Source organism: Astatotilapia calliptera, chromosome 18 (assembly GCF_964374335.1).
Source record: "Astatotilapia calliptera chromosome 18, fAstCal68.1, whole genome shotgun sequence".
Lineage (NCBI taxonomy): Eukaryota > Metazoa > Chordata > Actinopteri > Cichliformes > Cichlidae > Astatotilapia > Astatotilapia calliptera.
Window position 1 is genome coordinate 3744131 of NC_137439.1, and position 14625 is coordinate 3758755.

General features: G+C 41.1%; 1 protein-coding gene across 3 annotated transcripts in view; it reads left to right on the forward strand.

Annotated features, from left to right (window-relative positions):
• Positions 1–14625, forward strand: part of tmem71 (transmembrane protein 71) — a 15640-nt gene continuing 1015 nt past the window's right edge. Inside the window, exons 1-12 of one of the 3 annotated variants that reach the window (XR_003270314.2) lie at positions 1–207; positions 3209–3277; positions 4466–4524; positions 4907–4949; positions 5041–5250; positions 7143–7405; positions 7488–7682; positions 7918–7984; positions 8581–8642; positions 9606–9655; positions 9745–9833; positions 14365–14545. Coding sequence is in view for 1 of the 3 variants with exons in the window: in XM_026149340.2 (XP_026005125.1) it covers positions 4494–4524; positions 4907–4949; positions 5041–5250; positions 7143–7405; positions 7488–7682; positions 7918–7984; positions 8581–8642; positions 9606–9655; positions 9745–9768 (945 nt within the window). In the remaining 2 variants the exon portion in view is untranslated. Of the gene's footprint in view, positions 208–3208; positions 3278–4465; positions 4525–4906; positions 4950–5040; positions 5251–7142; positions 7406–7487; positions 7683–7917; positions 7985–8580; positions 8643–9605; positions 9656–9744; positions 14170–14364; positions 14546–14625 lie in introns of those variants that run through there. The other 2 variants (XR_003270315.2, XM_026149340.2) reach the window with 2 other exon arrangements.

Below are 14625 nucleotides of genomic sequence, written 5' to 3' on the forward strand. Positions count from 1 at the left end.
GACAGCAGCGGCTGCTTCCTGCATGTGGGCGAGGCAGAGTGACAGCTGCGAGCTGGAGACTTGTTTTTATCCTCCTGGAGACGACATGTGAAGATTTCAAAGCGAAAGTCTAGAAGAAAAAATACGAAAAGGAAAAACGAAAAAGGTTCAGCGTCCGGAAGAAGATTTTTCTGCACTTCCGGACAAAAAAAGGAGGAAAAGTGATCGGTGAGTTGAGCTGCAGTCCCGTTAGTTTCTCTTTGTCTGTTTTTCTGCTGCTGATCCAACTTAAAACACACAAACAAACTCAAACAGCCGTTTTTTAACGGGCTGGATATTTATGCAAACTTTAACTTCATCCTAAAAGAAAAATAAATAAAAATAAACTTGTTTATGTTTATAAAGCTTCTTTTATTATTTCTGTTTATTTACACGATAATAAAAACTGTAATTCCGGGTTGTTTCAGTATTATGTGTATCAGAGTAAAATTACACCACAGATATTTTATAGTGGGGATATTTCAGGAACGATCAGAGGTGCATCACGTGGGAAAAACGCGGAGATCAAAGTGTTTACAGGATATTCTGAAGAATTCGGATCATTTTAAACCAGCAAAGCGTGAAAAAATAATAACCGAACAGCTCAAAGTTAGTGTGTTACAGGAAAATGACACAGAAATACTCAACAATGAAGCTCGAGCTCATTATTGTTCCTCATTATTAACGAAACTAAACAAAAATCCTCAGATTTACATGAAAAGTGATTTTAGAGCTGAAACAGCAAATTGAAGAAGTCTGAGTGTCTGAAGGTGGAAAATGGTTTCCTCCGTTTTTGACGCGTTTTCCTCCAACATCAGCAGCTCCAGCACAGACCAGCCTGCTGCTGCAAGGCATGCTGGGAAACACGGGATGGGAAGAATCCATAAAGGGGGCACAGAGGGGGGGTTCAGTTATTATTAAATAATTTAGATTATCTTTGGTCTCAATACAGAAACAGGAAGCTATACGAACATCCACATAACAGCCGAAGCCTTTTTTTGTATACTTTATTGATCCCCGTGGGGAAATTCCTCTCTGCATTTAACCCACTCACTTAGTGAAGCAGTGGGCACTTGCTCAGGGGTACCTCAGGGGAATCGAAACCCCGCCCTCCGATCATGGGGACACCACTCTACTTACTGAGCTATTCCTGCCTCTAATGTTAATATTTACTTTTATTAGATCACCATGAAGTAAATATTATATATTATTATTTTAAATGATGCATCAGAAGCACTTTTACAGGAGAGACCAACCTGCTGCTGCAGCGACAGGAAAATATCAGAAACACAAAATACGACGTCAAATCAAACAAAAGAAGGAAAAACGTTCACAGAAGTCAGATGTAGAGATTCAAATCATCTTTTTTAGTGAATGTACTCATAACTGTCCTGGTTGAAAACAGTTGAAACTCCAAAGTGAAAAAGAAGAAAAGAAACAAACAGTCACATCTGAAAAGCTGCGACCATCAAATGTTCTTTCATTAAAAATCTCTCTGGTTCTTAAAAAACGATGAAAGCAGTTCAATAAACATCTGCGTTTTCAGCGAAAAGTTGCCAGCAGGCAGTTTTCTGATCACACAGAAATCCCAGCAAGAGTTCAGAGGTGCATGAGTTCAGACTGTAGTCCAAACCTCTCCTCCTCTGCTGTTTTCAGTCAACATAAACTGAAATAAACATAATTATTTCTTTTCGACTTGTTCTGTTTAAACAAACTTGCATCCATGTTTGTTTTCTCCGTCTAAACTCAGCAGAGCAGGAAGGACGACGTGAAAATCAAAGATGCTCCTTTACTCACGCGGCTCGCCACAGCAGCATGTTTGATCTGGCAGCGTTTTGTCCTTCCTGACACAAACCCAGAGGGATCGATCGTAACACAAATCATTATTCCCAGATATTTCCAGATCGGATCGTGTAGTTTGACATAAACAGTCTGTCTTTATCTCGGTTTGTACTGAAGCCTCATGGGGAAAAAGTCCTTTTTACTTTTTCCCAGAACAGGAAAAATCTTTTATTTGACTGTTTTTGTTCCTCTCAGGCGGAAGTCGTAAACAGCAGAAATAATAAAATGTAAACGCTGCTGTCCAGAGGATAAACATAGAGTCCGAGGCCCACGGCAGGCCCACTAGAGCCTGCAGCCCGGCCCACTCGCAGCTTTGCAGCTGTGCAAGAGCTGCGCAGGAGGAACGTTTAAAATCCTTCAGAGGCTGAACCAGCATCAGGTTATTGTTTTACTCAATGTGCACCGCTTAAAGAGCCACGAAGGCGCCACAGATGAAAAATCTCTTTGTGACATCACACTGACCGAACCCAGAAAAAAACAGAGTAAAATTTTTAAAAAACATATTTTTCCTCCTCAGTTTCAGGGATGGACGGACGCATTTTAAATCCGTTTAAACAGTTCAGAGGGGCCTGTTTTTATTGGCTTACAGGTGCTCAGTTGTGCTGTATGTGGTTGCTAGCATCATGGACTGAGAAGAGTTTGACACCCCTGTGATAAACTCTTCAGATTATAATCTGCAGGTTTACAGAAAAAAGATTAAAAACTTCAGAAATCTTTCGGATGTTTGCGCTGATGTGTAGCAGATGAGGAGTGTTTCTTCGTCCCTCCGAGCTCACGCCGCTTCCTTCTCTTGTTTTGTTTTTGGAGGGCTGAACCTTCATCATTGAGTCTCGCTGCTGAGTGGACGTTAACCGGACGCCAGACTGGTTTTCTTTTGAATCTTGAGGAGGAGCAGAGAAAGGCGAGCCCCAGGCTCCTCCTCATCTATTCGCTGTGACACAGAGCGCCTCTGTTCACTGCCCTCTAACAGTCTGTGTGTTCAAATCACTCAGCCTGCTGATGACTCCTCTTCATCAGATCCCCCGGGCCTTCGTCCTCGGCCTCTTGTTGTGTTCTTTTCTCATCCTGCCACGAAGGCTCGTTATCCATGAAACACGATGTGGGATCCAAATGTGATGATGTGCTTCAGTTTGTGCAGAAGCCTTCGTCCCTCAGAGCTTCCTGTTAACAAACCATCACACTCACCGGCTCTTTGTCTAACGTCTGTGTCTCTCGTACAGAGACGATAGTTTATACAAAGTCGTTTCCTGTTTGTGTGTGTGCACGTGTGCGCGTGTGTCGGTCAGCTGATGAAGGGTTAACAGGAAGCGTGAGCTCAGAGTCACAGCGTCTGTTTTTCTTTCTACAGTCTGCTCTCAGGCTGCGTCTCTGCAGGATGTGAGAGAAGCGCAGCAGAGAACAAAGAGCAACTTTAAAGGTAAGACCCAAAAACAGAGCCTGTTATAAATATCCTGATCAGTCTGGATTAGATGAGCTCAGATTAGCTCCAGTTAATCCCTCGAGTGCTCAGACTGCAGAGATTCAGCTGAACTGAGTGAAGCTTTGCTGAGGAGCAGATCAGACAGGAAGGAGGATTTTTAAAGAGCTGAAGTCACAGAAAGAAAAACAAGATTTCTTTTGGATTTTCTAGATTTTTCTTCTCGTTGGGAGTCAAACCAGCAAAAAATGAGTCGACTAATAAAAGCTGGGTGTAAAAGTCTGAGAAATGTCTGTGAGCTCCAGCTCAGATACACAACAACAACTTCCTTTATGAACACACACTCTGTGGTTTACTCAGACTCTCACACACGCACAAAATCCTGCTGCTAGAAATACTCACTACACCACCGAGTGCAGATTAATCCACCGCTGAAAATAGACCCCAACAACAGGAACTTTAAATAGAGACAGAGGAAAGATCAAATGTGCTTTTTTATCCCAAAAGTTTGGAAATTCCTGTAAAAACAATAGACACAAGCCAGAGTAGCTCAGACAAATACAGTAAAATAGAAGTTCAATAAAGATTACACGAAGAAAGGTGCAATAATTCAATTCAGTTTTATTTATAAAGCCCTGAATCACAACAGTTTCCTGTTAAATCTAATAAAGTGAATGAGCTCATTATGTTCAAATTTTAATACAAGTAAAATCCCTATAATTTTTTAAATCAATAAAAGTAAAAAAAAGTAAATAGTGAATAATATTGTAACATATATCATAAAATAAGTAAGTATATATATGTTTTGCATAAATACAAAAAAGGGAAAGTTAATGTAATAATATGAAGTTTAAAAAGAAAGTAAAAAATCTGATAAATGTTAAAATAAGTATAGTTTTTAATAAGATCCAATAAAACGTGATGTAAAAAGCTTAAATAACACAAAGTGTCTCCTTAGAGTAAAAACCAGAATAAATTCACTAAATCACAATAAAAATAATAAGAGTGTCTCGCTGAAAGAGCAGCTGTCAGCTGACGGCGTTCAGTGTGAGACCGGTCGTGTCTGAGGTCAGGAGGGTTGGAGAGGCGCTCTCTCTGCTGGTTTTGGCCTTTCATTGAAAAGATTTGTTAGAACAACATCTGCCTGTTTCTCACCGACAGCTGTTTGGTTTCTCATGCGCTTCACAGATCCTCGGACGCCGCTCTGCAGACAAACATGGCTCTGTTCTTCTCCGGCGCCGTCACAAGTACGTCACCGACATCACCGACCACGTTCACCAACACTTTACTTTTATTCTGGGACTTTATTACGACATTGTAGCAAATTTTGTTTTTGCCTATTCGAACTGTTCAAACTGTTATGGATGTGAAAAACGATCGGAAACCAAACTAAAGCTTTTAGCGGCTCCACAGATCTGATGTTAGCTCCTCAGACGAGCTCTGTGGAGCACTTTGCTGCCCGTCTGTCACATTCCTGCCCAGCTTTTATCTTCATCAAGTCCTCTGAGCAGATTTACCCAAGAATGTTCTGTGCCTCTTCATGCTGATAAAAGTCGTCTGTATTTAGAAACCACTGTGTGTGTGTGTGTGTGTGTGTGTGTATCTCTGATGGTCTTTTCTGCCGCTCAGGCTCTCCAGTCAAGCGAAGGTTGAGGAACAGTCACTGTCAGAGGTAAAAGCATCGTTTATTTCCTGTTTCTGATGAACGTGTGAAGTCTCAGCAGGAGGAGTTTGAAAAGCCTTTGCTGGTCTCTCTCCTGCAGCCTCGACGTGTCTCTGCTCTCTCCCGACTCCTCCTACATCTGCTACACCTCAGTGCACGGCAGCGAGCCCTGCTGCTGCCGCCGCTCGCCACGCCTCCTCACCAATGGATACTATGACGTGACCGAGGACAGCTTCTCCTGGGACGACGAGGGCAACGTGTCACTGACGCCCTGCAAAACCAGCGTCTCCTACAAGGAGAACCTGCACAGGTGAGAGCGGCAGGTAGACCCGGAGGCTCCCATTTATTTAGACTGTTTTTACCTGAGATCTGGATGCAGAAAAAACTTCGTTTCAGTGAGCTCGCTCGTTCCACGTTTATGCACAAGTAAAAGTTGTGACTTTTATTTTGAAAGCGAACTATCTCAATTTCCTGTTTGTGTCACACTTCTTGAAGTTTTGCCAACGCTCAGCTCGTAGTTGGAGAGCATTTACAGACAATGCAACACTACAGTCGGTCACTTTCATTCAAACTACAACCGCAGCAAGATGCTAGCAACCGAAGCCAGTAGGGGAATACACGTTTTCCCTAACAACAGTTGGTTGCCAGGTGGTCACTGACCAGTCTGTGTTACTGGGGCTTTACCAGTCATTTTCCCAGCCACTGTCATTAACCTCCAGCAACCACTCACAACCGGTTGGGGATTTTTTCTTTATGAATCGTGGTTGCCAAACGGTTGCAGACCAGTCTCTCTCTGCCTGTGTGACCAGGTTTTATTCACTGATCCGACTCTGCTACCACAACTGGCACACGGCCAAAATGGTGGATCAATTCGTCTAACTTTACGGACGCTACAAACATCGCTGTTGTTTGGTTTTCTGTTTTTATTTACCTCCAAAGTGAAATCAGAGCTGTGGCTTTACATGCAAACTAGCAAGCTCATTTCCTGCTATCTCGAACTTGGCTGAACTCGTAAATCTTCTTTTTTGTGAACACCTGGATGTTAAACTTCATTGAAACACATGGATGAACAGTCACAACAGTTTTTTGGGATTGTAAAAGTCTGGACTGTGTTTAGCTCAAACTCTGCCTCAGAGTTAGTTTGATTTTATTAACCAAAGGAGAGTTTATACCAAGAAATGCAGCCAACAGCCTGCGTTTACTGCATTTTACAGCATCACAAGAAGTTTAATATTGCTTTTTTTTTTTTTAACCAAAGACTGAGAAAAAGTCTTTTTACATGTTTTTTTTGGAGAAAATGATCGATGACATCAGCTGCAATTACAGAGCTGAGAGAACCGAACGCCAAACGCTTTGTGACATTCACCAAACGCTTAACAAAGTTTGGAAAAACCTTCGTTCCATAACATTTTCCTCCCTTCGGGATTATTTTACATCAGCAACAGGAACATAACGTCTCGTGGTCGTACAAATGTATGACAGCTGTTAAACACACACACACCTCTTTAAAGCGGTGAGGTCACCTCCAACAGCCAATCAGAGTGAGCCGTTCGGCACATGTCGGGTAGGTTTGAAAGCTGTAAATACTTCAGACCTGACATCAGCTGCTCTCGGGGACCAGGGTGTGTGATGTCATTGATCACTGTTGCTAGGAGACCCCATGTTATTGAACACTTTGCCATCAACATGAGAAAAGCGTCTTTGTTCTGTTACATGAACTCTGTGTTCACAGGTGAAGCCTTGATGTGTTTGCAGAGTTCATCTTTTAATAACAACTAAAAGTCTTACTTTACTTTAAAATTCGATTAAATGTTGTTCCTGACGTTTATTTCTTGGTGTGCAGTCAGACAGAGCGGGCCGCTGCGCTCAGATTTGGTCACTTCCTGTTGTTTCAAATCACATTGTGGTTATTTTTGTCAGGCTGTGGTCATTCTCTGAGGAAGTGTTTTCACACTCGAGTTGCTTTTGGTCACTTTCTGCACTTTAACCCACTTTGTTGGGTTTGAGGTTTTTTGTTGGGGCTCTCGTTCTTTAGCTCTTTGTGGATTTCTTTGTTTCACTTTGATGTTGTTTTATGTCATTTTGTTCATCTTTTCTGTGCAAAGAGACACAAATTCCTCAAAATGACAAAAAACAAAGTTCAAAAAACCTCTGAACATGCCAAAGGACACACACGTGTCTGAACACTCATTTTTCCTTCAGGGTTTTCCGGCGCAGGCGGCGACCTCGCAGCTCGCTGGTTCGCCTGCTGAGCGATGTGACGGGGAGCTGCCAGTCGTGGCTCGATGAGAAAGTCTTCAGAGGTGTTTTCGGGACAGTGAACAACTGGAACCAGAAGCAGGAAGTTGACCAGGACCATGACCTGGACTGGTCCAGGAGCAGCCCTGATGGTCCGGCCTGTCTGGACGAGTCCTGGTCGCCGCTCAACAGCACTGAGCTGGAGGAGAGCCGCGCCTTCATGTACGGTGGGTAACCGACTGCTTAAAGGGCGAGTACGCTCAAATTAACATGGACAACAATGAACAATGATTTTGTTTTTTCTTTCAGACTCCACTGAGGTCCCGACTCCTCCCGACAAAGAAGCCCCGCCTCCAAATCTCCTGATCCACGAGGAGATTTGCTCTGAGATCTGTCAGTCAAAGGAGCGTTTCACCCAGTCGCTGGGCAGCCTCTCCGAAGTCCCGCCTCCTTCACCTTTCTACACCAACACCTGCTGCTGTCAGGCGTCACCTGAGCCCACAGGTGAGCCGCAGGGTCTCTGACGTCAGAGGCCTGCAGAGACTCGTAGCAGCCTGCTCAGATCCAGTCTGAATCTCTACGTTTTCATTCATCTCACTCGACTTTAATGCTGAATGAAAAACATTTGATGATTTTTATCTGCAGAAACCACCAAAGACACAAAACTAACACCCACGATCTCCACCACAAAGCTCGACCTCTGTTCGCCTAACCCGAGTTATTCTTCTTTCTGTTTCAGGGTTCACGATGAAGGCCCTCCTCCTTCTCGTCTTCACCGTCTTCATCTTCACAGCTCTGTACTCGGGGTGAGACCTCAGTTCCTAATTTAGTTTTTTCAGAGCACTTTGATTGTTTGATCAGCATGAACCAAGAAAATCTCTTTAAGTCTCCCAGAAAATCTTCCTGAAGCGGATCGAGGATCTGAAAATGCCTCATCTGTCCGCTCAGTTTAGTTTAGAAAGCTGCAGCAGCTAAATGCATCATAGAGGCAGAAACACAATTTATTTATTAAGGGCTCTAAAAAGTGTATGAAAGTTAAAAACGTGTTTGTTTCTCTTATTTCTGAGTGAGGGGCGGGTCTCACTGAGAAACTGCACACTCATCAACCAATGAGAACATCCCATTTTACGTCCTTACTCACTCTGAAAATAAAAGTGTCAAAATAAGATGCATCTTTTTAAACTAGTGACTGAGCCTATAACATCGTCACAGAGATGCTTTCCCAGTTTTCTAAGTAAGTGTCGCCCCCTGGTGGCCTTTAAAAAGAATACGCTCTAAGACGCCTCAACACGGGCTTCATGTTTCAGACCTGAAGCTGCCTCCATGTTTTGTCCCGTCTACAGAAACGGCGTGATCTTTCTGTGTGGAAGTGCCGATGTGTTCAAAGACCGTTGTTTTGCAGGTGTCTGTGGTGGAGCGCGACTGTCACGTCGACCGTCTTCATGATGATCACAACATGTATGCGTGAGTATCAAAGACATTTCTGTTCAGTGATTAAAGATCTTTTGTCTTCGGGTAACAGAAACTCAGTCAGAGGTCCAGCTGTGACCCGTGAATTATTCAGTTTGCAGAAGTTTATTTGGCCCTCAGTGCAAATCCCTGTTTTACAATCACACTGGTGTGAATGGAGCCGCTCTTCATCACTACAGGCTGCCTTTAAACAGAAATAAGACGTTTGTCTCCCCCTGCTGGCAGGGAGAGTCATTACTTTACTTGGATGTTTCCACTGTACTTCCAGCTCCCTGCTTGGGCTGTTTTTTGTAATTAATGAGAAAGTTGTTTTTAAAATGCTGCTTTAAAACTGCAGTCACCTGCAGCTCACTATTTGTTTCAACCACTGCTGTTGGAGCATGAGTGATACCAGTTTGGCCCAGTTTGGCCTTTTAACTTAAACTGGTTATAAAGACTCTTAAAGTCTTCAAATATTCACATTTAACTTGTTTATGACAAGCTGGTAATTTCAGCTTCAGACCTTCGTTCGTTTCCCAAATACCAGCTTTAAGTGTTTAAAATCAAAACCACAGACTGAAGCAAAGGACAGACGACTACATTTCTCTACAACTGTATTTTTTTTTTAATTACATAAAATGATCAGTTTGTCTTCCAAAAAAAGCCGAAACGACTTCAACTTGTTTAAAATCCAGAGAGATGAATGCAGTTTGTTAGCGATATTAATACTAGCGGTTATAAACACCAGCTTATGGTAAATCATTACAGTTTGGTTTACATTTATTACTTTTGGGGTCTTGAAAACACCATTGTCCTGTAATAAACCCAATGAATCCTGTTGATTATAATATGAACTAATAAAAGTAAATCTGGTGCAGTTTTGCTCTGCAGCTCCTGACTGCTTTTAATCTGCCAGCAGAGCACGAATCTGATTTTGTTTTGGTGATTTTAACACGTCACTGCTCTCGTTTCTTTCAGTCCTGACAAAGTCGGGCCCGCTGGGCGAGTGGAGGAGGGCGAAGACGGAGGTGAGTCTGAAATCAGAAACTTGGTTTCTCACATTTGAGCTGCAGAGGAGACAAACGAGTTTTAACAGCTGCCACTGATTCGGTTTCAGGACATCACGTCGAGAAACGAGTGAGGAAACGCGTCTGGAGAACCTGAAGGAGGAGAAGGCGAAAAGGTCGGACGGGACTCATCAGAAACGTTAGATTCTGACTTTTATTTCACTTTATGTTTGCATGTGAGGTGCACAAAATAATCTGAGCTCCAGAAAACATTTTAGAGCAAACATTTCTCCTTTTAAAACAAAAATCACTCCTTAAAAGAGGTTTTTGTATTCACATTTTTAAAAATGTGTCATCTTTACGTTGAAATGTACACGCAGAGCAGGAGGCTGCTTCGTGCTTTTAGTCAGATTTAAGCCATGAAATGTCTTCTAGCTGAAAAAAGTTGTTATTAAAGTGTTGGAGCTCAGTGGCACATGTTAGTAGTTTAGCAGCTTAGAAAGCTAAAAACATTCATATCAACTCAAAATGTAGCCGATGTATTTTAGGAGTGTCTTCTTTCTTTGGTTTGTAGTTGATCTTGGCTTTTTTGAGCGTTCCAAAGTGACCAAACGTCAGACGTTTAATGTCTGCAAAACATTTTCAGGGTTAAAGGGCAAAAAATAAATAAAAATAAGAGCTGTGACTTTTTATAAAAACCAAATGCACAAAAATCCCCTGGAGGCTATAAAAGTGCCATTTTTCCCTCCAGAATAAACAGAACGAAGAGTTTTACTACAAAATAAAATACCCACAAACACAGTATTTTCACATTAAAGTTCAGCTCAGATTTTATTGTGAAAGCTGGATTCCTGAATTCCTGGTAATTTTACTGGTACAAAATACTTTCTTACATCTATAAAATCAGGTTTAATTTGCTGACATCGATTGATGACAGGTCAGTGGGCGGGGCCATAGTGTTCAGTAAATCATCCTGATTGATCACAGTCAGTTAAATGGGAGTTTATGAAACCAGCAGAGGCCGTTAAAGCAAACAGACCTCCAGAAGGTCCTCTCAATTCTCCACCGGACTTTCAAACAGCTAACAATCATCTACTTTAAGAATCTTCTCAGGACTGTTTTGAGCAGGGGTGTCCAACTCCAGGCCTCAAGGGCCGGTGTCCTGCAGGTTTCAGATCTCACCCTGGGTCAACAAACCTGAATCAAATGATTAGTTCATTAGCAGGCCTCTGGAGAACTTCAAGACATGTTGAGGAGGTCATTTAGCCAATTACATCAGCTGTGTTGGATCAAGGACACATCTAAATCCTGCAGGATTCCGGCCCGTGATGCCTGGAGATCCCCACCCCGGGTTTAGAACTTCTTTAGCTGGATGAAGAATGTCGAGAACAATATTGAGGCTTCTGGGCTTTTTATAAACCAATAAGGTGCTTGGATGCCTGCTCAGACCTCCACAAGAACTCCTGAATCCTCCTGAAGCACTTTGAATCTGCTGCCTTCCAAACCTTCCTTGGACAAGAACCACCTCATAGCATAGAGGCTCATTTCCAGGATCTGGCTTACATCATTAAAATGCATCCATACCGGTATTCGGCCATTGTGCTAAAAGACACCAGCTCAGGTCCGTTGCACGGATCCGGTCCAGAACTTAAGATGGATCTAGCCTGAATCCGGGCCAAATATATTTTATCTGGGTTATTTCCCAGTTTTAAAGAAAATAGGTAACAGTAGTGTCCATTATGCATTTGCTCATCTCTTGGCCACTAGAAACCATGTGAGGTTGTTACAGAAGGAAAATTCTCACATTTAATTTGCAGTAAACGCTTGAAAATTGTGTATATTTAATGTTAAAGAGCTATTTTCAGATAGTTATTCTCTGCAGCATTTTGTGGTAAAACTCTTCAGCTGTTAGGTGCCTTCAATCAGCCAGCAGTGCTCACATGGTGATAATAATAAAGGGAACCCTGAGATGCTGTTGAAACGCACTGACAGATATGTTGAATAGAGACAAAAAGGTAAGAAAAGCAGATCAAGTTCAAACATTCTGCCTTTGAGTGGTTTCTTTCACTCCGTTTGTTTTTGTCTGATTCTTGGGAGACTTTAATGTGGTACAAACGTAATCCGTACAGGTCGAAGGTTCAAATATGTTATTTATGACCTGGTTACACAAACACATATAAAGCTCTTATTTTTAAAAGCAAATTTGCCTTTATAAGGAGCAATAATTCCAGAAAATGGAAGAAACTCAATAAGCTGGGAGAACGTTTGTGGATTTGGGAGAGATCTCTTAAAGTCAAAATACTCGCTGTAGAAGCTTTGTAAGAAAACCAAGTACTGTAGCGCTTTACGAGATGTTTTGTCTTATAAAGTTTTTAAAAATTGAATCATGTTTGGGCCTCAAACTACGCCAAGAGTGAAGAAGGAGGAGATGATCTCTGCTTTGGGTCCTCCGGCAGCACAGATCAGCTCCTCTGGTGTGAAGCTGAAATGTTTGAGTGATAAAGTTTGTGGAAACTGACTAGCGGAGCAGAGAAATGTTTAACTCTTCATGTTCAGATCATTTGAAGCCTTTAAGATAAAAAAAGAAAACAAAAAACCTCATCATGCTGGGTTAGGTCACATGGGAGCTGCATTAATTAACAGAAATGTGATTCTAACGTGTACGTGAACATCTGGGTTTTAGTTATAACTGGAAAACTGAGACCTAATCCTGAAAACTATCGAGATCAGACTATTATCTAGTCTGTTGGTTAAAGTAGTTAAACACCAATTTAAGGTGTAGATCTACACCTAGAATGCTATAATAAGACTCCGGCTGTGAATTTTTCACTAATGCTAGCAAGCCATAAAGACTGGAATCTTTTCCACTGACAACGTTCCTCTCATGTGACGTGAACGCGGCATCGCATCTGTAGCATGAAGGGTTAAAACGGTCACACCAGATGAGGCACAGAAACCCCAACAAAAACAGCCCCCAAAATGCCCACGTTGTTTTACTTTTGTCTAAAATCTGGATAAAGAGTAAAAGCAAAGTTGGCATCAAATTTTTAGTTAGTATCTTTTCATGTTTCACTTTTCAACAAAATCTCAAGGTTTTTTTAGATGCCTGAAATAACGTTTACAACCGTTATTTTCGACTTGGTGGGACGTTAACATCATAACTGCGGTGAATCCTAAAAGACGTTTAGCTAACAGCTAGTATTCCTATCAGCCAGGAAATGCTAAAGCTAACAGCACTCTTTTACAATTTACATTATATAATTGATAAAGGTAAATAAAACTATAACTAGATACAGACAAACTAGCTAGTTTCGAGAAAAGACAGTTGTAATGTTTATAAAGTTAATAAGCTATTCTACCATAGCTTATTAACTTTAGCTAATTAGCCATTTTAGCTAATCACGCACTTAACGTTCATCGCTAATTACTACCAGCACAACTAAGGGAGCCAAAGTTTCAAGGTGTTCAGCTCTGGTGTGACTGAATCTTTGTGGTTAACTCTCTCCCTGTCTTCATGAATCAGGAATTATTGTTAATTAATCCAAGTGCCAAATTTGTTTAAAGATAACATTACAGGTGATGTATTACCACATGTAATCAATGAACAGCAATCAATGTGTTGTACTGATGTTTTTAATACTGCTCTGCTCAACTTTGAATTTAAAGCTGTGCTTAATACTTTTTGTATAAGAACAGATCATGAATCAAATGATCAATGAAATCTTTGTAATGTTAAAGGTTTTGCTTTTAATGTTGTAACTTCCAGCTGTGTGAAGTTTTTTTTTTTAGCTTCTTCTAAATCCTAGTTTTGGCTTTATGGTCAAAAATCTATATTTTCCAGGTGGTGGAGGAGACCAAAACAGAGCTAAAAATGCAACTCCAGAGATGGTTTCTCTGGGTCTGCCCCCTGTTGGCCAAATATCAGTCAGTGCAGCTTTAAATAAACAAAGTTCAAAGTGGATCAAGTTTTTAATGGTGTTCTTCTAAATATAAAATTTAGAGTAAAAGACAGAAAAATCCTGAGGAGGAAAATAATTTTAATAGATTTAAAGACAAATTTTACATTCTGTGTGGAGGAACTACTAAATATGGAGTTACTGTTAATGTAAATAGTTTTGTAATTTCTATAGACTGCACTTATTTTCACATGTGGAATTCTTGCTTGTAACAGCACTTATTGTATCTTTTTTTTTATTGTATTTTATCGTACTTTGAGTCTCTGGAAGTTAAACTGTAAAATTTCACCTTAAACAAGACGCAAATTTAATTTGAACTTCAAGCAAAGGAACAAATTCTGAATGTATACATGTGAATCAGTGTGAAATCAGCCTCTGAAATGACTGTTTAAAGGATGAAGTAATCCTTATTTCTTACAGTGTGGATCGCTGTGTTTCAGTCTGCAAATCAGCCTTTGGCCTGTTGATGGCGCTGTGCTTTGAGAATGAACTTTTACAGTATTTGGGATTTTGTCAGCTATATTTAGTCTCGGCTAAGGTGAATGTTTATGATCCATTAAACTATATTACAAAGACAAACTGTATCTGTATTTTGTTTTAAATGGATTTAAATTGATGGTCATGGATTTCAGTTTCATAAAATGTCAGCTGTCAGGTGTGAGTAGTCAGTTAACACCTGTTCAACAGCTGAAACTAGTCACTCGGGTGATTCCTTTTGCACATAAAGAGTTGCAAGTGTTGAGTCTTGACCGTTGTGTGCTTTAATGTGTTTAGACTGAACCTGAAGCTGCAAGCAAAGCCCGAATACCTGAGAACTGTCAGAGAAACAGCCCAGGAAATAAAACCCACAAGCAGGAATCCATCATCTTCCACAGATTTCAGAAGTTCCAACTTTACAGATCTCATCAAATCTACTCGTGCCCATCCATGCTGTCCGTTTAGATTTGGCTGATGTGTGAGTTTAAATCAATTTGAGAACTTTCGTGGGTTCTCAAGTTAACTTAAATCAGTCTAACCTTTTCTTTTCTTTTTAAC